Raw genomic sequence first — 26339 nt, forward strand, 5'->3', positions numbered from 1 at the left:
TTTCCTTTGTGAATAGACCGCTTCATTTGCAAACATCTGGAGTGATCAAAAAATGTACCTACTATATGCCCACCTTTAGAAAAGTCACAAAGGAGTGATGGATTTTAAGAAGAAAATGGAATATAGGGGAAAATACTGGCAGAAACGGAGCTGCCACTTTGACAATTGGAAGAGGGTGCCAAGAAGAGTACAGAATTTCAGAAATTTGCAAAGGGACTACCTTGATAATTCGAAGCCTGCTCTTAATATGAGTATCTTTAATTGGCCAGTAATTGAGGAAGTGTTGAAACTCAGAGGCATGAGTGAGTCCTTTTTAAGACACAAAGTGGATCCAAAGAACAGGTGGGAGGTCCCTAAATTGTTAGAAAGTGTTGAGGACACCAACCAGAAATTCTGTGTTGGAGCTGGGGTCACAGGTACCACCTTGTGTTCCAAAAGACAGAGGCTGAAAATCCCAAACCATTTTTTTAAAAGAGTACATTTTATTAAACAAAATTACCCCAAAATGACAGAAATCCAACAAATGGAACCAGAGATACGAATTTTTAAAGTTTGATTTAAAAAAAGGCACAAATCTAGTCACACTACACCGGGTAAAAAGTCAACAGGTAAGACAGACCACAATGGATCACTGTCGGATACTAGGGGTAGTTTTGTCCCGGTGGAACGTTTACTTCGGACGTAGAAAATTCAATGGCAAAAAGTGGTTGTCAATAAGTCGTCGGCAAGGCAGGCTGAATCCAAAGCAGCACTCAACACAGTGGGCTGCTGGAGAGCGGGGTCCTGGTGCAATCGTCGCCAAAGGTAGGAAAGTTCTGAGCAAGCGAAGTTGAGGTCTGTGCCCAAGAAGACCTTGACATCAATGGGATGCTGCTCAATGTCGGTCCCGATAAAGCCCTCTACGTTTGGCCTTAGAAACGTTTCTGGAAGTTAGATCTCATAGAGTGGGGCAAACCAGAAAGCTGAGGCTGACCGGTGATTCGACATCAGCTGGTGTAGCTTTGACAGCTATCCCGATCCCCATCAGTTCCCCAGGCAAAAAGTTGGGAAAAGTTTCTTACTCTCAGCCTTTGCAGCATTGACATGAGGAGTGAACTCTAACACTAGGCTAGGATCCAGAACCTGGTGGGCAGCACTTGGAGGTTAGGACTCACTCCAACAGAGGCCAGCAGCACGGTCCAAAGCAGGTCCAGTTTGAACTGGTCAGCTGTGCAGTTGCAAGGAGCGAGGCCTCTGGAACTTACTGTGTTGCAGTAGCTCAAACAGGACGGCTGACAACTGACCCTTGGAGCCGCTTCTGGGGTCCTAGTTCCAAAGCAAGTGGGTTCATTTTTTTCTATGGATTCTTAAGACTGTATGACAGCCCTTCTGCTGATTCTCCACAGGTCCAGGAGTGTTCTGAGGAGGGTACAAATGATGCCACATGTCTGCCAAGTGCCAGCCTGTCTTGGGGGAAACTCTTGGCCTCTTCCTAACCAATAGGGTAAAAGTTCCCACAGACGACCCTACACACTCAAATCTTTTTTCCTCTGGTCAGAGCTCTCAGTGCCCATCCCTGAGTGTGGCTATGATAAGCCAGGTGGCATTATACACTAGCAGAAAGACCCCTTTTGGCTTAGGCAGAAAATTAAAATTTTCTAAAAGTGCCATTTCCAAAATAGTAATTTAAAATCAGACTTGACCATTGCTGAAAAATGGTCATTAAGTGCCCTGAGACCAATCGGTGATTTGTGCGCTGTATAAGAATCTATGACTATGCCTATTAACTGGTAAAAGTTACCCACAAAGGGATACAGAAGCAGAAGGGGTTACCCCTGTTCCGGAAGAGACCGTCTCATTGAACCAGCACTCCTGTCGGCATGTTAAAATAAGCCCTGGAGTGGTGCCACGTAGGGTGGAGCTGGTATTTTTAGAGGCAGGTGCATTGCTCGTCGAGGCCCTCCGAGGTGTTGAGCTTAGAGCAATTATGCTTTTGCTATTCATCTTGGCGTTTGGCAGATGGACCAACCAAGTAGTGGACAAAACACCGGAACTGTGCAGGGCCTCCGGGCGGGCTCAACTTTCACTGTGAGTGTAAGGCCCAGCCTTGGAGCTCCCCTACAGCCATTGTAAGGCGTATCACATGAGGTCACTGAGCTTGTAGAACACCTGCCCTCGCCCCCTGCACTGGGCAAAACACGCAAAGGGCACAGGTCTTGTGAGACTGGGCAAAACACCAAGGAGCACCACTGTTTGTGCAAATAGAAGACCTGACACCCCAAGTAGGCAGAGACAAGGACGCAAAATGTTGATTATTGGTGACTTTACCAATTCAGCTTTGAGTCCCTCCCCCAGCCCCCCTCCCCTGACTTCTTCAGCTTCTGCACACAGTTTAGCTGCTTTTTGATGAGTTGCACCTCATTTTCCTATATTGATTGGCCCAGATGTACTAAGGCTTTACTCAGGTGTCCTTTTCCTGGTTTGATGAACTTTACATCGCCTTGCATCAAGAGCGGGGTGTTACCTGGGCATTACCAGGTCAGATCAGCAGAGATACAAACACCTTTTGACGCTAAACCCCATCTACTAACATAGACAAACTGGGTTTCCAATCAGAGCCTAATGCCTATTGGAAACAGGCATACACAAGAGGAAATGTGTTCATTTTCCACTAGACCCAATGCATTGCATGTGTTCTATAGTTCACCACATACATCCTACACGTCAGAACCTTCTGCTTTTGTCTAGGCATATGCATTCAAACTGGTAAGGTATACTTTCAGTACAAATCCCAAGCTAGACAGACCACACTGACATATCTGTGCCACGTGCAAGATTCCGTGAGCCGCAAGACAGCCTCTGTGCATTAGAGCGGGAGGGGGGCAGCAGCAGACCAATCTTACTAAATATGACCTTGTTCTGTGTGTTCCCACCTGTGTAATGCAGAGCTGCAAATATGGTTGCTGCGTTGTGTGAAAAATGTGTACATTTGGGCCATTGCATCCAATGATAAACTACTGCCTTGTCTTTAAACACTAGTTTCATTAAAATGTGCAGAAAAAGCCACTAGCTAAAAATATTGGTAAATATATCAAACATTGTGCGGTAAAATTAGAGAACCACTGGTTCAGATATATCCAGTGTGTGCTGCAACTGGTTTGTGTCATGTTTCATACCACTGCTATCTTAAAATAGACTTTCATCAGGACAGTGGACTTTGTCCTTCAAAAATGGATCTTGATGATAGCAAGTGTGCCAAATAGTGCACGGGCAGTCAATCAGAAGGTACTACCTTACAGAACAGGCAATATTTTAGGCAATAGGAACAAACAATCAGCATTTACAAAATGGCAGTCTGAACGCATGCAACCAGTTGCCATGGAATTAACTCGCTCGCAATTGATTGGATCAAGAGTCTGTTGGCTTTAATTTTCACTTATCTCCAATGAAGGTGCAACTAAAAAAAATCTTTATTGTTGATTAATAAAAATCAATACAAACAAGGAAAAAAAACACATTAGTTTGGACATACAATTATATAAATTTGGCCAAACAAATGTGTTTTCTTCCAACGGTAAAAGCACAACAATACATTGACATTTTAAAATGATTTGGGGAAGCATTATATTCCAATTTATTTATCACTCCTTATTATATCAACATTTGTATGCGTTAATGGGATCTCCTAATAAACTAGCCAAACTATATCACCTTATTTTAAAAATCCTAAGTTAAAATACCATAGGTAAAGTGCCACTGTACATTATCATTGCAAAATGGCAACCTTACTACAATTTACTTATATGAAAATCGAATGTTTCACACAAATCAACAAAAGACAATGTTACTGTATAATACTAAAACAATCTTCTTAAAACTGCCAACACTAAACTACCCCTTTTTTATAATTCATAATTAAAATGCCATGATTAAAGTGCCATAATTAAAATGACATTATACAGTACCTTCAGAAAATGCCTCTCTTGCATCAAACAACATTCTATATTATTATGTTTAAGAGTATAAAATGTTTCTCACAAATCAACCTACACCGGACAAACAAATAGTTGATAATTAAGAAGACTATAAATATTTACTACAGTCAAATGGAACCAAATAAAATTTCAGTTTTGAGCTATATGTGCAACTTCAGGATCAAATTATGAAGTCACAATTGGCAATTGACAATCAGCATGTTTAGGTTTGACAGTATCCTTAACATGTCAAAACAGATTATTAGTTGTCACAAACTACCCCTGATATCCAATGGTACGCTCAGAACTTATCTTTTTTTCTACAATAAGAATAAACTTTACAAACTGTGTGGTCAAACGAGCAGATTTCCCAGAGAGACAGGTTATAATTGCTTGGCGACATTTTCTCACCCCATTTTCTCTCAGGATGGATTTTAATAGAAGGTGCAACTGGTAGCCTTACCTCTAGCTGTGTATGTGATTCTGTAGGTCAGGGGTGGTTCCGCGCCCACCGCCCATGCTAGCCGTAAGGAAGTAGGACCCGCTTCCACCACTCTGAAGTTTAGCACTCCAGCCTGGCTCCCTGTGAGAAACACAACAGAAGGAAACCCATCAAAGGCATTAGTTAAGCACTGACACAGAGTGACTGTGAACACAAAGGAGGGACAAATATTACAATGCTTGTAACACCAGTTCTGATAAAATGCGCGTGGTTTGTGGGTTGGGACATAGCATGCAAAAGGAATAAATACACTATTAACTAGGGTTTTTTTATTGCATCTATTGGAGTTTGCATGATATATTCACATACAATGAAGACAGAAGTTCCTAATTTTAAAGTAGATGTGAATGTCAGAGCTCCTACAGGACTTTCCAAGTGCTTTGTAGAGGGTGAGGCATTCAGTTTACCATCATTCAGATCGAAGACCTTGGGTTTACCACAATTTCAGATCCACTAATTCTGGATACCAGCGTGTGGCCCGGTAAGTACGTAAGTTATGTAAGGTAACATATAAAGATACTAAGATTAATATACATCAAGCATCACTACAAATAAATATATATTTTTCACTTAAAAATAGTGTTAAAGTGAATCTGTGGTTATGAAGTAACATGTAAATACCACTGAAATGCTTAAGATATGGTTACAACAGCATGTATTTTACTCTTACAACAGCCATGCGAACCATAACTGGCACACATCGAGCCTTAAGAATTCATAGTGCTAAATGTACAGCGATGGAGGTTAACATAAGACACTAAGCTCAAACAAGGGCTCTTTACTTTGGTACTGGATTGATGAAGTAGAAAATTGACATTATTTTGTCCAGCATATGTATGTAACATTTGGTTGGCTGTGTTGCTACATCACCAATGTGTCATGGGACTTATTGAGTGGACTATATGATGGGACACTACAACAAGAGCACTTCATCCTAATGACCCCACATTGTGATGACTCTATATTCTGTTTACAGATACCTCAACTATAGTAAAGATCATACATTACATTTTGTAGAATTATATGTTTTCTTTTCTAGTATTGCACCAGTTTTCTTTTTGTGAATGCTATGTTTGATTATGTTATTAGTTTTCTTATCCGTATATTTACTTATCATGTGCCTTTAATTTCTAATTTGTTTTCTTTATCCTACAACTAACTCTAAAATTGTCATGACTTTTTAACCCTAACTCTAAATTATTATATGGTGGTGCATCTATTGGTATTAACGGAACTAATGTACACACAGGTGCACCTTTCTCGCTGCACCCCAACGTTTCTTGTGTATAAATGCAGAAAAAGAAACACCACTGTGGGCTAGTTATTGTAAGACTGACTTTGAAAAGAGATCACATGGTACTTAGATTTTCTTTGTTGTTATTTTTTTTATTTTATTGAAGATTCAAAAAGCAATATCAAAATAATTAACATTTGAGATGGAAATCAAAGTTATACTTTCTTGTTGGAAAGATAATTTGATTTTAAACAGTGTTCTTAAAAAAATGGTATTTACATTTTAGTAGTGAAAGTGGAAAATAATCTTTCTATTTGATTAAGCCAATGGCGTAATTTTTTGCCTTTCAGAGAAAGACTCTGATCATCCTAAAAAACCCATCTTTACATGATTGACCTCAAAGTATTTCTTTTATTTCCATGGGTGTGTGCATGTTGGCTCCAATATTTCCCTCCATAAGGGGGCAAACTAAAATACCCAGGCAGTCTCCTTGCTACTCCTCTCTCAATCAATCAGGAAAAAGTTGGTAACCTACCAGTTCGCCCACTGCCAGACACTGACTCTCCGATGCTATTTGCGTATTGGGCGATCACAGTTATGGCGTATTCCGTGCCAGCCCTCAGCCCACGAAGCACAGCCGTTGTCTCACCGGCTCTGACATTGAGCTGCAAAACGGTACCAATAGCACAATTGTTACTTAACTCCAATGTTCAAGGTGGATTGACAATATCGTTTTTTTCATAGTGCCAATATCGGCAACACTCCCCATCCCACATACAGCAATATTATTCGGAAATAAACCCTTGTTTGTGGAGAAAATTGCTGCAGGTTTATATGCATAACAAATATGCCAACATGGTGGGTTATCTTACGAGCGATCCAAGGGCAGATTGACAATATCGTTTTTTTCAATACATTTAATAACCAAAGCATGGAAATTGCAAACCAAAGAAAGGGATTTAAAAAAAGGGGTGGGTAACTTTGCCTTGAACAGTTCCTGCTCTCGCCAGAGTGGGGTAATCACAGAGGGGATGAGTCGGGGTACATTACGAACGTACAGAACTTCCTGTGCAGTTCTTGCCTGCCTCTGCAGACATTCGGAGGGGGCTATTTGTGGTGGAGACAGGGGCACTAAATGAGTATAAAAACCATTAGTCTGAAAAAAACATGGGGTGCAAGAGTTAAATTTGGAGTTAATAAAAATGACGTTTCACTACATGGTAGTTTCATTGTTAGAGTACTGCACATGGCTAAATAGTACCATAACTCTAATGGCGGAGCCACATCAACATTTATTTCAGTGTGGCATTGCACTGACCATGCATGGCCCCCCACCTCTTACCCCGCGGTAACTGATCCCGGAGAGTTGAGTAATCTTGTAGTAAGTGACAGCGTCTCACCCAACATTCCCGGTGTCAGCAGATCACACGCACCCTCCATATTTGAAAATATGGCTTCAGATGCCTCAGCTCTCTGGTCACCACGCCCAGGGCATGAGGAGCCGCGCGCCCCGGGGAGATCTTAGTATCTTAGCACCAAGCCGTGATATGTTATGATCCTGTGTCATGACAATCAAAACGACAGGAGGTTTTCAGTGCTTAATGACGAAAACGCTGTTCAGTGCCACAATACGTTCACTATTACACCCCATTCATGGAGGCGGTATTATATATATATATATATATATATATATTTATATATATATATATATATATGTGTGTATATATATATATATATATATATATATATATAAATATATATATATATATATATCTATATATATATATATATATATATATATATATATCACCTACTGGCGGTCGCCAGTAGGTATATATAGTTAGGATTTTTTTGAATAGGGATTTCTGAAAATTCTATGTTGAATAACTTTGGCGTTGATGGACGGAATTGGCTGAAATTTTCAGGAAAATTGCACATTTCGTCTCTGACCGTCCCCTGAAAGTTTGGGGGGGTTTTGTCAAGTGGGGGCCGAGAAAAAAGGGGGGTCCCAAAACGTGTTTTTAACATTGAGTTTTCCATAGGGTGGTTGGACTCACTTTTAGCCCGAACGGCTGAATGGATTTCACCAAACTTGGCAAAATTGTAGGGACTGGTACCCCGATGTGCCTTTACTATGTCTCAAGATATATGCTCCAGTGGTTTTTACGAAAATTAACTTTGAAAAATATATATTGGGCTACATTGGGCTATATATATGTTGGAGCCCAAATGTAGCCCAATGTAGCCCAATGTAGCCCAAAGATGGCCACCAGAGACAAAAAAAACAAATGTAGCCCAAATATCAGCCAGATGTAGCCCAACTATAGCCCAATGACAGAATGTCCCAGAGTGTTCTAAAGAACAACTAGAGCGCTAACAGTCTTACTTTGCCAGTAGGTATATATAGTTAGGATTTTGTTGAATAGGGATTTCTGAAAATTCTATGTTGAATAACTTTGGCATTGATGGACGGAATTGGCTGACATTTTCAGGAAAATGGCACATTTTGTCTCTGACCGTCCCCTGAAAGTTTGGGGGGGGGGTTTCGTCAAGTGGGGGCCGAGAAAAAAGGGGGGTCCCAAAACGTGTTTTTAACATTGAGTTTTCCATAGGGTGGTTGGACTCACTTTTAGCCCGAACGGCTGAATGGATTTCCACCAAACTTGGCAAAATTGTAGGGACTGGTACCCCGATGTGCCTTTGCTAGGTCTCAAGATATATGCTCCAGTGGTTTTTACGAAAATTAACTTTGAAAAATATATATTGGGCTACATTGGGCTATATATATGTTGGAGCCCAAATGTAGCCCAATGTAGCCCAATGTAGCCCAAAGATGGCCACCAGAGACAAAAAAAAACAAATGTAGCCCAAATATCAGCCAGATGTAGCCCAACTATAGCCCAATGACAGAATGTCCCAGAGTGTTCTAAAGAACAACTAGAGCGCTAACAGTCTTACTTTTGACAAAAGTATGGCACACCTGAAGTCATCTTGATTGGAATTAAGTGTTAACACTTAAAACATTTAATTTGCAAAGAAACAAAATGAGGGGGTTCATTTTGCCATAGAAAATATGATTAGTGCTGAAGAAAGAAAAATTAGGGCACATTTTGAGTGACTTCTCAAATCCTCTTATATTTCATTAAAAAAATTCTGATATGCAGTCTCCCAAGATGGCCACCAGAGACAAAAGAGCCCAAATGTAGGCCAAATATCAGCCAGATGTAGCCCAACTATAGCCCAATGACAGAATGTTCCAGAGTGTTCTAAAGAACAACTTGAACGCTAACAGTCTTACTTATGACAAAAGTATGGCACACCTGAAGTCATCTTGATTGGAATAAAGTGGTAACACTTAATACATTTAATTTGAAAAGGAACAAAATGAGGGGTTTCATTTTGCCATAGAAATTATATATATATATATATATATATATATATATATATATATATATATATATATATTCACAGAAAAAACCATAGGTTTGAGACCATATATAGTTAGGTATTTGCATTTACAAAACCTTAAAAATTCAATGAAAAAACCATAGGTTTGAGACCATATATAGTTAGGTGAATATTTTAATCATAAAAAACCAATGAAATTCCATATATAGTTAGTTGCACTAACTATATATTTCGCGCACCCGCAATCCACTGCTGATGATGTCACATATTACATCATTCATGACATGGTCAGTGACATCACTGATGACATCACTGATGACATCTCAAATGACATCACTGATGACATCACTGATGACATCTCAAATGACATCACTGATTACATCACTGATGACATCTCAAATGACCTCACTGATGACATCACTGATCACATCTCATTTGACATCATTGATCACATCACTGATGACATCATTCATGTGCTAATACGATGAACCTCTTCAGACTCTAATACAACCTTAGATACACTCAGTGTATACAGACACTCACACACTGTCACTCATCCATGGAGTTACTCACACACCTAGTCAGTCATGCAAAGAATCAATCTCACATCCATTTCCTCAACTATACAGTTATACACACCTTACTTATTCAAACATATACTAACACATATTTACTCTCTTATACAATCCCTGATACAAGTTCACAATGATCCATACAGCCACTCACACATTCACTGGCTCTCATGCACAGCTATTTATATATGCCAACTCTCACATGTACTGTGTTTTACATATGTACTTACTATGACATGTAGCATTGAGATATCCATTCACTCATCAATACACTCATGCACACAGTCAACCGCCCATGTAGCTGTTTCCACATGCACTCTTGAACTCATACACCTAGTGAATCAACTGCTCACACATCTATGCACAGAGTCACACACCTCCCAGCCACCCCCACACACACTCAATCTCCCATACAAATACTTGGGCAACCAATCAATAACACATATAGCCTCTCGTATAGCTAATGATCAACACATGCAGCAGTTTACACCACAACAGACATACTGATGCTCACATTTAGACAGTTTAGTCACTAACCCATGCATTTAGTACGACACATTTATTCACTCACTCATACAGTCAGTCATGCACCTACTAAATCCAGACACTTATACATCCACTCATTCTTCAATATGTAAAACATATTTAAACTTTACAGAAACACACAGTCACTGGATGATGTCATCAGTGATGTCATCAGTGAGGTCATTTGAGATGTCATCAGTGATGTCATTTGAGATGTCATCAGTGATGTCATCAGTGATGTCATTTGAGATGTCATCAGTGATGTCATCAGTGATGTCACTGACCATGTCATGAATGATGTAATATGTGACATCATCAGCAGTGGATTGCGGGTGCGCGAAATATATAGTTAGTGCAACTAACTATATATGGAATTTCATTGGTTTTTTATGATTAAAATATTCACCTAACTATATATGGTCTCAAACCTATGGTTTTTTCATTGAATATATATATATATAAAAAAAAGAGTATGTAAGGACATTTTTTCAAGGAATGTGTTAAACAGAGGTGAACAAAATGTTCTGGATGGGAATCGTTGTCTGATGCAGAGGGGTGGACAAGGAAATAAAGGGAGTATGTGAATTGTGAAATGAAATGGATACTTGAAATATGAAATGAGTGAAATATAAAGATGAATACATGTTGGATGTCAGTAGGGAATGTGCAGTGCTTAATGTTGCAGATGGTGGGACAGGTTATTCATTGTTGGGTACTTGGACTTATTTTTTATCAGGAGACTTTGTTACAGAGTAAGAAGAGAGGCAGACGAGGGAAAAAAATAAGGGGGAAGAGAAACATGTAAACAGTGACAATGAAAAATGAAAATCCTTTAAAGTAATATTTGTAGGCAAAACACCCTGCAAATAAACTTTTTGCTGGAAAATTCCTCACAAAAAAAGCTTTTGTGGGATTTATTATCTGTAAAAGCATTTCTTTCTGGCAATTTCCACCCACATGCAAAGTTTTATAAAAATGTCCACATTTTGCAAACTTCACAAATTGTGAAGCTTGTCAGTTCTGCATGCTCCATACTCAAAATGTAAATTTCGGCATCCCCTATGTTTGATGCTTTCAATGTGGGACTAGAAACCACAACCGGGAAAACAGCTAGAGGACGTGGAGGCCGACCACAGGATGAACTTCAGATTGTTGTAACCAATGAAGTGAGACTCAGAGCACCCAAGTACAATTTAAGGACATATTCTATAGGTTACTTAACCACGGTGCCCCCCTACATAATGGGTGAGTCTATAAATACAGAGCAACTCATGCTCCGCTCAAAAAGGAGTTTCTGTTTTTGCACAACAACTGTTTTGCCACCTGACACTTTTATTTTGCTCTGCAAAGTGCAAAAATGACCATTCAGTGGTCCTCCCAGAATCCAAGCCCATTAATACCAGGGAGGTAAGATTCAGTTTGCAGATCCTACTGAAAGGACTGCAAATGCAGGAACTGAAGTCTGCGAAGGACTAAGAACACCCACCCTGCATTCACATTAAGATTGCGGGCACAAGGGCCGCAAACAAAAAATAAAATAAAGGGACATGATGCAACAGGCACTGGAAGCACCATGAACTGGAGCCCTGGGCTGTGGCATGCCCACCCAAAGCCCACAGCCAAACGTCATAGAGTGAAAGCTGCACCTGATGAATAGCCGGGGTCGGAGTGGGACAGAAAATAAAAGTAGCCCCCCCGTTAACCCATTTACCGCGGCGGCAATTCCGCTGTGGTGCGGGGCGTTCTATTGAGTGGGCGGGTCACGTCGGCCAATGGACGTGCGCAGCACTGACAAGGTAGTGCTCGCGACGGCTGTTGGCCGACGGGTGCACTTAACGGGTTAAGAAGTCCAATAGCTAAAAAATACGGCCCCCATTGGCTGCCCCATTTCAAATGTAGTTAGTGGACTTCTCCGGGATTTAGTGAACACTCCGTGAGTGTGTAGGAGCTGCGCGCCACCTCCTCCCCCCAGCGCCTTGAGACCCTTCCGGATGAGTATCTGCGCTTAACAAATCCCTGATAGATAGATTGATTGACTTAACTGAGGTCTAAGAAATAGATGAGTTCGCAAGTAATTGATACATTCCATTGCAAACTATTTGGAAGGAGGGACGTATATTATACACCAATTTTCCTAACGATACATATTGAGTCGCACCGCTTAGGTTACAAATACAAATTAGGTGTGGGCAGAATATTCCGTTTCATCTGTGCAATTGGCAGAATTTGGCTGCTCTGCATTACTCTTGTAAGACGGATTTCCAGCCAAATCTAGTCAATTGCCACATGGCAGATTTTTTCGCCCACGTCAGGCTCCAGAACGGTAAGCTGGTGAGCGCTAGGAGGTCATCCAGTGAGATTTTTCTAACACGGGCGGTCGCGGCTGTTACGATCTGTCGAGTAGAAAATCTACTCGAGTGTCAGCAAAATCAACTTGAGTTTGTGTGCGCTCTGGAGCACCGCATAGTGCTGGTCGTGCTGATTGTTCAGTGTCGAATGCACAACCCAGTGGTGTAGGAAGGGGGGTGCAGTGGGTGCGGGCCGCCGCGGGTGTCATCACTACGGGTGTGACAAAATGGCAAAAACATGTGTTTTAAACAAGTTGGGGGTGACAACAAACTTTCCGCGCAAGGTACCACCTGACTTTGCTATGCCACTGGCACTACCAGCGCTAAATCACAGAGCGAGCAGTGCGGCATGCCTATTTCCACCCACTGGTAACTCAACAGATTTCCACAGAGTCGAATTCCATGAGTTTCACCGACCCCTAATCCAATCATGTTTGTGACTTGCAGTGTACCTTTGATAAATCTGCAACTTTGCAAATTGCAGGGAGAGAGTAGGAGAGAGAAAGAGAGAGACTAAAAATGAATGTGACCTTGTGTAATGTAACTGGTGATTATGTGAAGCATACCATTACATTTGTGTTGATATAGCGCCATATAAAAACTGCAGAAAAATGCCCCAAGAGGTAAAAACAAAGCATTAACATAAAACAGAGAGGCAAACATATATACTTATTTAACTGCTGATTGGTATAAAAAGAAGCCAGAAAACCTGGATAAGTCATGGCTTCCCCGCTTGAATTGCATGATCTCAGGCTAATATTTTATTTCACCAAAACTCCTTTTACTTCATAATCATGTATGAAAGCATTTCCAAATACATGAGTTCAAAATACCAGCTGTCCAAAAACATATTATGGTTGATTTAATAGACTATAATGTTGTTGCATAATATTCTAGGCCATATGCAGGTCTCAAATGACAACTGTATTTCCTCTTGGTTCACTAATGACTGTCATCAGGGTGGGGGCGGGAGCAGGAGGGTTCTAAGTTTATGTTTTAAAACATTTAATAAGTACTTCTTTTTGAAGTGCTCATTGTGATGTATTAATGTTAAAGCTTCCACATGTTAAAGATATACACCTTTATGAATATTTAAAGAGACTATATTTGACGTAACGTTTGTGTATGATTTAGATAGCAAACACTTTTCAAACTCAGCTCATACATGGGCTCTAAGAGCTAAGCCAGACCTCTGGCTCTGCTCTCTCTGGGCCCGATTCACAGAACTAACTTAAGACAAAATCCTAAACTTACTACAATTTTGGTATTCACAGAAGGCATTTAGGAGTCCTAAAGTTAGGAGTTCTAACTTTTCTACTCCTAAAGTGAGAAAAATCCTAACTTTAAGACTTTCGGCATTCACAGAAGGAATTTAGGAGTCCTAAAGTTAGGAGTTCGAACTTTTCTTCTCCTAAAGTGAGAGAAATCCTAACTTTAAGACTTTCGGCATTCACAGAAGGCATTTAGGAGTCCTAAAGTTAGGAGTTCTAACTTTTCTACTCCTAAAGTGAGAAAAATCCTAACTTTAAGACTTTCGGCATTCACAGAAGGCATTTAGGAGTCCTAAAGTTAGGATTCCTAACTTCTGTGAATCCCAAAATGAGTAAGTGCCTTCTGTGAATACCAAAATGGTAGTAAGTTTAGGATATTGTCTTAAGTTAATTCTGTGAATCGGGCCCACCGTTTCGGTGGCTCCCCCATCTCTACAAGGTGCAACATTGTCTAAAGGCGCATGTTTCAGAGGAGCACACCTACCTCCTGACGCTCAGCAGTGATCTGCTGCCCCACAGCGGTCAGTGGGACGTACTGCACTTTGTACCCCGTCAGCGGGCCGCTCGCAGCCGTCCAGCGAATCCTCAAAGACTCTGTTGTCGGCTCGGAGATCACCAGGTTCGTGGGTCCTTTGTAAGTACCTAAGGCAGAGTGAACAGGACATGGACACCAGGTGTGAAATGGCATGCAGTACCCTTCCAACATGGCGCTCAGCCGCCCCTCTAAGTGCTATGCACTGCCCCCTTGCTGCCACAGCGCATGCTACATGCCAACAAAAATAAAGGTCCCCTGCACTTTATTTCACTAAGCCTGGAAAAACATTAACTTGTTTTCTTACTGGTGAGTAGGTACATTAGTGAGTGTGGTGCATTAGTTATTAAAATATGTGCATAACACCAAAGTGACGTGTCACACTTCAGATATCTGGGAACATTCCTTTCTGATGACATTTTGACAACAATTTTATATACTTTTATTACATTTGCACACTTGCTACTGTACGTACCATTTTTCTGTGAACACTGACATCTGACTAGATGTTACATATTCTCACTGTTACTCATGCTCTGTTAACCCCTTCGATGCTTGTGACGGAACGGTTCCATCATGAGCGCCGGTTGGGCTGTGCTTATGACGGAACCGTTCCGTCACGGCCCCGCCCGTTTTTTAGAACCTTCAGCACAGCGTGAAAATTCGCGCCGCGCTGACGGTGTTAAGGTATATCCGTAATGTGAGCCATATTTTTCATGTTCCTACACTGAATTCACTTTTTATAAAGCTTTATTAGCGCTATATTAAAAATAATCAAATTCAATTCAATGTGCTCCTGGTGCAATCTCAGGGCATAAAGACGTCCAGGTGGAACCAGAGCCATAAAGATGGGTTAGGAGTCCGGCTGGACTGGTCATGGGCAGCAAGGGTGAATCAACCCGGGGATCTGGGAAGAGAGGCGGGTTTCCAAGGCGGTTGGAATGAGCCAGAACTCGGTAATTAGCACACCGTTTTCTCATAGACAGTAATACAATGCCATATTTATTGACCGGATTGCAACGCTCTTCCACCAAGCAAGGTTGTGCAAGAGCAACGCAAACCGTATGTCAGATTTTAGAAGCCACGCAAAGCCATTTTGTGTGGCTCCAACTATCTGGAGTAATGCAACGCAGTGCAAATTGCTGCATTAATCTGCCCTGGTTTGGCGTTCCGTGGGCATTGCGTGGGTGTTCCAACGCAACTCCCATGGTTTTTTACACATTCTCCCCTATAAACCTGGAAATGCACCAAAAATGTTACGCCTCTCAAGGTGAGGTGTGACAAGGAGAAATATCTTCATTTCTCCTTGTTACTTACTCTTTCTCTCTGTGTTGCATAGAAAGAGGAAAAAGCCTCTCAGGATTCTTTCCGTGCGAGAAGGTGCCCCTTCCTGCACAAAAACAATCCTACCTACAACACAGTCACCCTTGCACCCTGGTGCAAAGATGCCTTCGTTAGCACTCGGCTGCCAAAATGGTGCCACCGCAGAGAAATGGGACAGGAATATGCCGTAGTGGATAAATACGACACATTCCTGCCTTTTCCCTGTGACGCAGTGCACCGCAGCAAAGGTGACTTGCTGCGCTACTCTACGCCACAAAAGTTGTAAATATGCCCCATAATGTCTCCGAATACTATGCCTGACCCTGAAATGTTGGAATACTTCTATTCAGATATGGCATGGATATTACTTTTATTAATTTGTAATCAATATATTTGGACAATTAAACTGTAAATTCAATTCCTGACATCTTTTATATAAACGCAGTTCTTGGGCACACAGTTCTCCTGAATCCTAGTGTAGCCTCTGGTTTTAAAAGAGCCAACAGGGTTTTCTAATAGGACATCTTACAAGGGAGCTTTTATTTCCATGTCAACTCTGAGATGCAAAAACATTACAATGACAAACCAGTAACAACAATCAACTTTAGAGTCTCTGCAGCTGAAACTGAGTCCCGGATGAAGGCCACCAAGTCACATACTTGTGACATCATCATGGCCATGTAGGGATGTCCAGGGAAGGGCGGGCTTGGTCGAACCGCTATCCCTGACATGGAGCTAAAGGGCTTTGTAGCCACCTACTTACAAGTTTTAGGTTACTCACTTCTGCTGGTAGAGCAGTGATTTTAAAGATGTATCCATTCCAGATGTTCTTTATGTAGTCATTTTTCTAGGCTTTATGGTGTATTCCAAAAGTATGTCACAGGAAGACTGGGACATATTCATCTGAACAGTAGAAAAAGGCTTCTTAAGGAGTTCAGCTAGAACTGCAGTATGACTCATTTGGACTGAAGTAAAGGAGTAAAATCTGATATAACTACTAGGTATTCCCTAGAAGACCAGTCATTTAGACTAATGTCATATGGAAAAAGAAAAAAAAATTAGTATAGGACTATCGTATAAGATTGTTGCTTTCCGAAAGGTAACACAAAGGGTGATTTCCCTCCAGCTCAGATTTAAACCAGTTCAACATAGAGTCTTTACCTACAGGGGTATAACGAAACATCAACGGTACATCCGATCCCCATCTAATGGATCTACATCTCAACCGTAGTTTATCCACATCTAATCCACTTCTTATGTCTTTGTAATCTGCATTTAATCCCCACTTCTTGCACATCTAATTTGTTTATAAACTGAATTTGATGTAATCAATTTCTCATCCACATCTAAAGTACTTCTCATCTGCATGTAGTCTGCATCTACTTCCAGTCTTCCATTCAGCTCGTCCAGACCCAATCGATGCCTAATCTGCATCTATTCCACACTTCCTCCACATCAAAACCACTTCTAATCTGCATCAAATCAAAATCTAACCCACACTCCATCCACAGCTAATCTTCTTCTCATCTGCATCTAACTGCAACTGGTCTATACTTTATCCACATCTAATCTATAGTTCAAACCTATATCTAATGAACACTTTAACTATATCTAAAATTGTATCTAATTCCTATGTTGTCCACATCCAATCCAGTTCTAGTCGACATCTAATCTGCATTTAATCCAGACCTCATCCACATATAATCGATTTATAAACAGCGTCTATCCTCCTTACAATCCACTTCTAATTTACATCTAATCCACCCCACCCACATATAATCGATTAATAACCAGAGCCCATTGTGCATCCAAACAACTTCTAATTTACATCTAATCCAGACCTCATCCGCACATATTTGATTTACAACCAGCATCTATTCTGCATCCAATCCACTCCCAATTTACATCTAATCCACACCTCATTCACATCCACATCTCAGACACTTCCAATATTCTTCTAATCGTTCTTAATCCACAAGACACGACTAATTTACATTTAATTTTCAATTCAGTTTACCTTTATTAGCATCAGTTAATTAAACCCATAGCAAAGCAATAAATTGCAATAAATAGCTCATAAAAATTATATAAAATGTTCTCCGTTCGTGTTGCGAACTACATTAGAACAGGAGCCAAGAACGTAATCACGACGTTCTGCTCGCAATGACCAGAACTTGTTGGAATTTGGTAAGGAATTTAATGAATCAACAGTTTAATATAGGGTCATCAGGATTTAAGCAAGCGATAATGGCCTGCCTACAAATTCGAATCCCTCTGGAATTGAATGTTTTTATCAGTAAGTCTCGCCTGGATTTCTTTAGGTTTGGACAGATGCAAACCAGATGGAGTACGTCTTCCCTGGGTGAACCACATAAACGACAAGCAGTGCCCGCTTCTGCTTGCCATGGTGGTTTGCGCTGTGTAGGAGAGTAAAATCTTTCTGCTTCATAAAGACAGAGTATGTAGAACTAAGGAATTAAGCTGGTTTAAGCTGCTAGTAACTATTGGACAGCATCTATGCATGTGATCTTTAACTTGCATAAACTCTGCATCTAACCCACATCTCACCACATCTAATCCTACATCTAATCCATGTCTAATGCCATTTCTAATCCAGACCAAATTCACTGGTGTGAAGTACTGAGGCAACATTATCCGAAAAGAATATAAGAGATTGTACATTTGGAACTGTATTTGCGACTTCTGTGATTACTGTAATCCATAGTCCACTATGATTGTAGTCATTTTTCTATCTACCCTTCCGTTCATAGGAGACTATAAGTGAGTAGTTATATCCACTACGGTGATCCAACTTTGTACAAAACACTCAATGAGAGCCACTAACTCCATGTTACTACCAGTCGTGACATATAAACTTATCTCCTACAAAGGTCTTTATTTCACTGTTGCGGCTGCCTGCCTCTTTAACTTCATAATCATTACAAACCATCCCTTTTTTAGGTCTCGCGACCTATCGATGCGCGCAAGCGCATCGAGCGGAGCGAGAATTCAAGTGCTCGAAATCCTCGTCAAACCAAGGGCTTCTTGCGCTGTGGTTTTCATTAAGTTCACGTGAATCACGTGATCAAACAAGCACGCGCATTCATGGCCGCACAGCACATCAAAGGGCTTCGCCCAGCGTGCGCTCTGCGGCTTCTCCTCCCCTAACTAATTAATCATGGCTGGGAGGAGCTTGGCGGGCATCCGTGATGGCCGCGTGAGCACAGCGCTCTCCGGACCCCCGCCACTCCCGGTATAATATCCTGAACATATCCTGATTCTTCACGAGGATTTGTGTAGAGGACACTGGGCTGATCTTCCGGTGGTTTTTGGATTTTGATTTGGACCAGGGGCACCGAAGATACGACGACTCGAACTTTCGGGGCCCGCCCTGGAGGTGCGCCCGGGTCTTGGTGAGGCACTGTGGCCGTGTCTGAGTTGAACAACAGCGGCAGGGGGATTCGCCTTGTGGGTTCCGCTCTTAAGTTTCGGTTTCGATTCTGCCTCAGACTACGACATCTGGTAGAGGAGTCTGGCCCTTGTTGGGTCCAGCGGCGCGAGACTGCTGTTGTGCCTTTGGCTAGCTTAGTGTCCTTCCAGGCTGGTTCACACCTAGAGGTGCCCTCGCCGCTGCTTGTTGGCTCCAACGCCTTGCTCTCCTGCTGCCATTTTCACCGGGTCGGTGAGTCCTCTGGGACGCGGTCTCCAACATGGCGGGCAGAGGGGACCGAGAGACACGGAAGACCAAGACGCCCCTTCGCGGGGGCCCAGTCCAGTCTAACGTCATGGACCGGTACACCCATTCGAAGGGGTCCCCTGGAGCCGCCTTGCCTGGCCCGAGTGCAGTTGACCACACTGTAGACGCGTCGCCGGAGCCGTCCTTGCAGGACATCATGGGCGCCATTTCTGGCATGAAGGAAACAATAGGCCAGCAGTATGAAGCTTTGGCCCACAAAATCGACACTGTGGCCATTGATGTGAACCTGATTCGGGCCGACCTCTCTAAAACCAATGAGAAGGTGAAGTCATTGGATCTCAAGTCTTCCAGCCTCACGGCCGACGTCTCGGAGATACAGACGGAGATTGGCAATCTCCGAAGGGTGAACGATTTTATGACCCGGCGCTTGGAGGACTTTGCAAACAGAGCACGTCGTTGTAACGTGCGTGTGGTTGGCGTTCCGGAAAATTCGGACCCGCATTCTGTTGATCTCCTGGTCGAAGACCTGATACAGAACTACCTCTCTCCATCTGGGTTGAGTAAATTCTTCGCAGTGGAACGTGCCCATCGTGTTCCGGGTGGCCAGGGCAAGCCGGGCGCCCCGCCGAGGCCTATTGTTGCGAAACTCTTTCACTATAGGGACCGGGACGCTATCCTGCAGGCTTCGCGAGTGAAGGGCCCGGTGGCCTTTGAGAATGCCACGGTGAACTTCTACCCGGACTTCTCTCAACTGGTGCAGAAACAGCGTATGGGCTTCCGTGGAGTCAAGAAGCGTCTCCGGGACTTGGGACTGCGCTACGCTATGCTTTTTCCAACCAGGCTGCGAGTTGAGTACAATGAACGGACCCTTTTCTTTGATCGGCCTGATTCCGTGAATGACTGGCTGGACTCTCTGCCGGACCGACCTCCTGGGACTGAGCCCACCGAACACCTGGGTGGTGCCGAGGGTGGTGTAGAGAGCTGAACTTATTGTCTATGCCCCTGTCTCCGTGCCACGTAACTTCTTCCGGGACTTCATGCCTAAGTGCCTCTATTTTCTGTGTGTTCTCCTCTTTCTTTATCTTGATCGGGGTGGCGGGTGGGACAGGGCCTTTCCTCCTCCGGGGTCTTTTTGTAGAATGGGGGTTTTTGGGCGACAGGCACACTGCATGTTGGGGTGGCTTTTTAGCTTCTTGCAGGGGTGCAGGGTGGGGGGTGTTTTCTTGGACGTTGGGGGGTGGGTTGTTGGGATGTTTGAAGTTTGTGTTTTGTTTTTTCAAGGCGACTCTATCTTGCTAATGGAATTTTCGATGTCATGCTCATTGGGGGAGGGTTCCGACATCACTGTGTGGGATGGGGGGTAGCGGGTTGAGGTTTATTTCGTGGAATGTCAATGGACTGGGGGTTCGTATAAAGCGGGGTGTGGTGTTGCGATGTCTACGACGTTTGTCTCCTGATATTGTTTTTCTGCAGGAGACTCATCTGGTGGGCAATACTTGTCGTGCAATGAACAGGTGGGGCTACCGCCTTGTCGCACATTCGGGGTTTACCACGGGTTCCAGGGGGGTGGGCATCCTTGTCCGGGCTTCCCTTCCCCTGGCGATTGATGATGTGATCCTTGATGATCGGGGGCGCTATGCCATCCTCGTGGGACGCTATGAGGGTCGGACCCTTTCCCTGTTTGCCGTTTATGTGCCCCCCGGTCTACAGACCTCTACCTTTTCCGATTTGGGCCGAGTGTTGTTGAGCCTCCCAGATAGTATTCTTTTCATAGCCGGTGACTTTAATTCTGTGTTCTCCGGTCTACATGATCGTCACCCCCCTAGGGACACTCCTTCGGCCCAACAATGGCTGGGTGGGTTTTTGGATACTTTTGGTTTGGTGGATTGTTGGAGACTCATGCACCCTACTCAGCTTCAATACACTTTCCATTCCGGGGGCCCATGGGAGTCTGTCTAGACTGGATTATTTCCTGATGCCTGCGGCGCAGTCGTCGGCTGTTCGGGAGATTAGACACCTCCCCCGGGGCATCTCGGACCATTCTCCGCTCTGGCTTTGCTTTGAGGTGGGGGTGGAGGCGGCGGGCCGGGTGGCTCCTATCAATCCATGGTACCTAACCTCCCCCGAGACCCGTGGTCTCTTGATTAAGTCGCTGGACAATTATTTTCTAGACAACGAGGGGTCCGTCTCCTCTGCGGTGTCCCCATGGGAGGCCTTTAAGACAGTGATCCGTGGGCAGGCCCTTTCCCTTATTGCTGAATCCAAAAGGGCGAGGAATCGGGAGGTGGTGGAACTTGAGAGGGACATTGCTGGGTTGGAGGCTGACTTGGAATCGACTGTTACTCCTGATAAACTCCACGCCCTGGGTCTGAAGCAATTTGCCTATAGGTCTTTGGTTACGGACGCGGCTAAAATGATGTTTCGGGAAAACAGGGTCGTTTGTATGATGTGGGGGACAAAGCGGGTAAATTGCTTGCGTGGTTGGACAAGAAAGAGAGGGCGAATCGTGTGGTACCGGTGATTCAGACTTTGAATGGTGTGAGAGTGACAGACCCGGTTGGAATAGTGGAATGTTTTGCGGACTATTTTCGTATGGTTTATTCCCCTGTGTCTGAACGGGATGTGGATGACTCTCGCCTCTTGTTGCGTGATGTGGCTCTGCCCTGTATCTCCGATTTGGACCGGGTCTCTTTGGAGTCTCCTTTCTCTACGGACGAAATAGCGACTGCCATTCGCTCACTCCGTTCGGGCAAGGCTTTGGGCCCGAATGGATTGCCCATTGAGTTGTACAAGCTGTGTCCTGATAGGGTAGCGCCCTATCTTCGTACCATGTTTTTGGAGTCCCGGGAACGGGGTATTCTCCCATATGACCAGCGTCTGGCTACGATCGTTGTTATTCCTAAAGAAGGTAAGCCCCGGGACCTTTGTTCGTCTTATAGGCCTATTTCCCTGTTGAATGTTGAGCCCAAGGTTCTGGCTAAGCTCTTGGCTACTCGCCTCCTGACGGTCATTAGCGACTTGATTCATCCGGACCAATCCGGATTCATCCCGCATCGTAACACGGCTCTTAATCTGCGTCGTCTCCACGGAGCCATTGCGAGGGCGGGGCTTCTGACGGAGCCGGCCATTTTGGCTTCGCTGGATGCCTCAATGGCCTTTGATACGATAGAGTGGCCCTATCTTTGGGCGGCTCTTCAGAAGTTTGGTTTCGGCCCGGGGTTTATTGATTGGGTGAAGCTGTTATACGCCGAAACCATGGCGCAGGTTGTGGTTAACGGTCGAGTTTCTGTTCCCTTTTGCCTTGGTAGGGGGACCAGACAGGGGTGCCCCTTGTCTCCGCTACTTTTTGCTCTTGCGTTGGAACCATTGGCTGCGTGGCTTCGATGGGAACCTTCACTCAAAGGGATCCGTTGGTCGCCAGATTTTGAGGACCGCGTCTCGCTTTACGCGGATGACATTCTTCTTTACCTTACTTCCCCGCGCAAATCCTTAAATGTCTTATTTGACGTTCTCTCTTTGTTTGGCGCTAACTCTGGTCTGGTTATTAATTGGGCTAAGTCCTGTGTGTATGTTCTCTCGGGTGTTCTGCCCCCGTTGCCGGATAGATTTCCTATCCAGGTTGTCCAGTCTGGCTTCAAATATCTAGGGATCTTTATTACGCTGGACTCCTCGCTCCGGTTTGAACGTAATCTCCTCCCCCCGCTTCTTAGACTGCGACTGGATGTGGCTCGCTGGCGTAAATTACCCCTGTCTCCTCTGGGCAGAGCTGCCCTTTTCAAAATGATGTCCTTGCCGCGATTCCTATACGCACTTCAGAATTCCTACGATGACGTCCCCGCTACCTATTTCCGAGAGATTGAGAGTCTCCAAAGGCAACTGATTTGGGACGGGCGTCCACGTATCGCCCTTGCGAAACTCACCATCCCTTGGTATGACGGGGGCATGGCGCTCCCTGATATCAAGAGATATTATTGGGCTACCCAACTGTCTGCCATTAACCACGCAATGTATTCCCCGGGTCGGGATCCGGCCTTTGAAATGGATAGACTCCAGCTGCCGGGAGGGGATTTTAATAGAGCGCTTTATTCCAGGTCGGCTGGGCGCCATCTTACGGGTACGTCCAGGATTGCAGTCAGTGTGTGGCGCGCCGCGAATGTGAGTCTGGGATGGGAGAATCGACTGACACTGGCGACTCCGCTTTATGCTTCCGAGCGTTTGGGATGTCTCTGGACTACTAAGGGCTTTGACCGCTGGGATATGATTGGAATCTGTAGAGTGGGTGATGTCTGTGTGAATGGCAGAGTGAAGTCCTTCGAGGCCCTTCGGACCGAATATGACTTGAGTGATAGGGAATTTTTTCGATATCTGCAGGTCCGACATGCCCTGGCCTCTGTTCTGACTCCTGGTGCGGCCCTTCCCGAGTCCTCCCCTCTCGAGGATCGCATTCTGGATGGCCACCTTCCCGATAGCACTATCTCCCTGATTTACAAGAAGCTGATCAATAATCGCGCTGATTTGCTTGTCCGACTTAGGGAGGTCTGGGTCGATGACGGGCTGGAATTAGATGACGAGGATTGGCAATCGGCGCTATCTTCTCCGAAAGAGGTCGCCATCCCTGCCCGTCTCCGTCTGGTTCAGCTTAAGATCCTCCACCGGGTGTATGTTACTGGTCCGCGTCTGGTTGTGATGGGTTTTTCCCCGGATGGTCTATGCAAACGTGGATGTGGGATGAGTGCTACATTTCTTCATATTATTTGGGAGTGCCCGGGGGTGGCGGCCTACTGGACTGCTGTGCTTGCGGTGATGACTGTTGTGACTGGAATTGCCCTACGGCCTGAGGCCCGACGCTGCCTGTTGAATGTGTGGGAACCCACCGACTATTCTGTGGCCCAGACCAGATGGGCGACCTTGGGATACATGGTTGCAAAGCGGGACATTGCGCAACTCTGGGGCGCATCTAGACCTCCCGACGTCTCGGTATGGGAGGACAACATGGACTGGTCCATGTTCCGCGAGAAGACCGTCTATATAGCTAGGGGCAGACCCAGAGCGTGGACGAAGGTTTGGGGTCAGTGGAACGAATATCGTGGGAATATTTGTACTCCTCCCTTGGTTGACGCACCCGATGTTACCTTATCTCCCTAGGCTGGTGTTCCCGAAATTTCTCATGCTGTACTATGATTTGCCTGTCCTCCCCGCTGTCCCCCCCCCTCCCCACCCTGCCGAGTGCCACCGATTGTGATTTCGTGTTCCTGATTGGTGGGTTTCCCCTCCACCTTCTGGGCTGACTTTGATTAGTATGCTTTCGCCTTTTTTGTAAGTTTAATGTTTTTCGGTGTGTATATAACAGAAAATTGCTGTATCCGGTTTTATATTTCGAGTGACATTTGGTATCTGATTTTTGCCTGACCACGGGAGTGACCGTATGCTTTTTACAATGTGCCTTGATTTTAGCGGCCAGCCCGTGTGGTTGTAGGCCCATCCTTGTAACCCTTATTTGGTTGCTCAATAAACATATTTAACCAAAAAAAAATCATCGCTGGCCGGCCGGCCATACTTTCAGTTTCCCGGCCGCTCTGCATTATCAGGTACGTGTTGGTGACGCATTATTTCACTTTGTCTCCGTGCGCCGCTCATCTTCTCTGCCATGTGTTGCTGTCTCCTTCGTGTACTTCTTCCTGTATTGCTGTCTCCCTCGTGCTTTTCCCCCACCACTCGTGTTGCTCTCTTCCTTGTTTACCACTTTATCACTATAGATCATTAAACTCATTTGGCGCTTGAAATATTTTGCTTCCCCTGATTTCTTCTTTGGTGCCGATTTCCCACAAGGGCGCCGTTAACGTGTTGGTGACGCATTATTTCACTTTGTCTCCGTGCGCCGCTCATCTTCTCTGCCATGTGTTGCTGTCTCCTTCGTGTACTTCTTCCTGTGTTGCTGTCTCCCTCGTGCTTTTCCCCCACCACTCGTGTTGCTCGTGCTGCAAAACTAAATACTTATAAGGTCCCACAAGCGAGACCTATTGGCTATGCCAATGCTTGTTTCATTAGGCATCTACAACACAACTTTTCTCACTGCATTCCGTTCTTTTTGCCTACCACCTTCTAAGTCTCCACCAGCCATGCTCAACCTCTCCACCCTACCTCCATGACACAAAAGCATCCTTTTAAGACCAACACTCCTATCCTAAACATTGTTATTGAATAGAACTATACTCCAGTGCCCATGTCGCTACTGTGTAAGAGTCTTTAGCACAGTGAAAGAAGCCATGTGGGGAGGGTGTTGCAGACATGCTAAATAAGTGAGTATAATAAAACTTAAATATTAGTCTGTGCCATAAAGGTCAGCTTCTTTGTTATCTATCTCCTACTATAGAGGTGGACCCCAAAGATGGGCGGTCATTGCTTACTGCCTTCGGTTTCCAGGACCCCTCCGGTGCTCGTGCACACCCTCCGAGACACCAGCGGCAAGAGCGTCCCTAGGATCTTGAAGTCGGTGACGTAAAAGAAGTAGTCGTCAGATGGGGTGGATGCCACCCTGTTGAGCTCTTGACTGTCAGCGTTCTTGATCCCTGTGAAGGAGAGAGAGGACACATAAAGCACTGTGAGTACCACTGAACCAACAGTAGCTGAAAATATATATTAGAATTATCATTTGACAGCAGCCAAACACCACTCAGGTCCACCTAGTTTGCCTTTTGTCACCCAGTTCTTAAAACTCACACTCAACATGGACTCAGATGTACTCGTTATCCTTGTGCACATAACCAACTTTTCACGATCAATTTACTATTTTTATGTAGCGGTTCTTCTGAAGAGTGTTTTTCTGCATTGAACGTATGAAGGAGGCTAAGCATTTAATTAGCACTTTTGCAAATCACTTCAGGCCAGATATACAACCTGCAAAATAGCGCATCGCATATAGCGTGGCATTTGCGACTCGCAATTTGCGAGGCGCTTTTTTGCATATACATGTG

At 44.1% G+C, this 26339-nt stretch overlaps 1 protein-coding gene across 1 annotated transcript in view; it reads right to left on the reverse strand.

Moving 5' to 3' along the window:
* COL7A1 (collagen type VII alpha 1 chain) overlaps positions 1–26339 on the reverse strand; it is a 313236-nt gene that overhangs the window by 102766 nt on the left and 184131 nt on the right. Inside the window, exons 7-10 of the mRNA XM_078662399.1 lie at positions 25773–25934; positions 14298–14455; positions 6225–6354; positions 4417–4536 (exon numbers count right to left, since the gene is read on the reverse strand). Coding sequence (XP_078518525.1) covers positions 4417–4536; positions 6225–6354; positions 14298–14455; positions 25773–25934 — 570 coding nt within the window. The remainder of the gene's footprint in view (positions 1–4416; positions 4537–6224; positions 6355–14297; positions 14456–25772; positions 25935–26339) is intronic.

Source organism: Lissotriton helveticus, chromosome 9 (assembly GCF_964261635.1).
Source record: "Lissotriton helveticus chromosome 9, aLisHel1.1, whole genome shotgun sequence".
Lineage (NCBI taxonomy): Eukaryota > Metazoa > Chordata > Amphibia > Caudata > Salamandridae > Lissotriton > Lissotriton helveticus.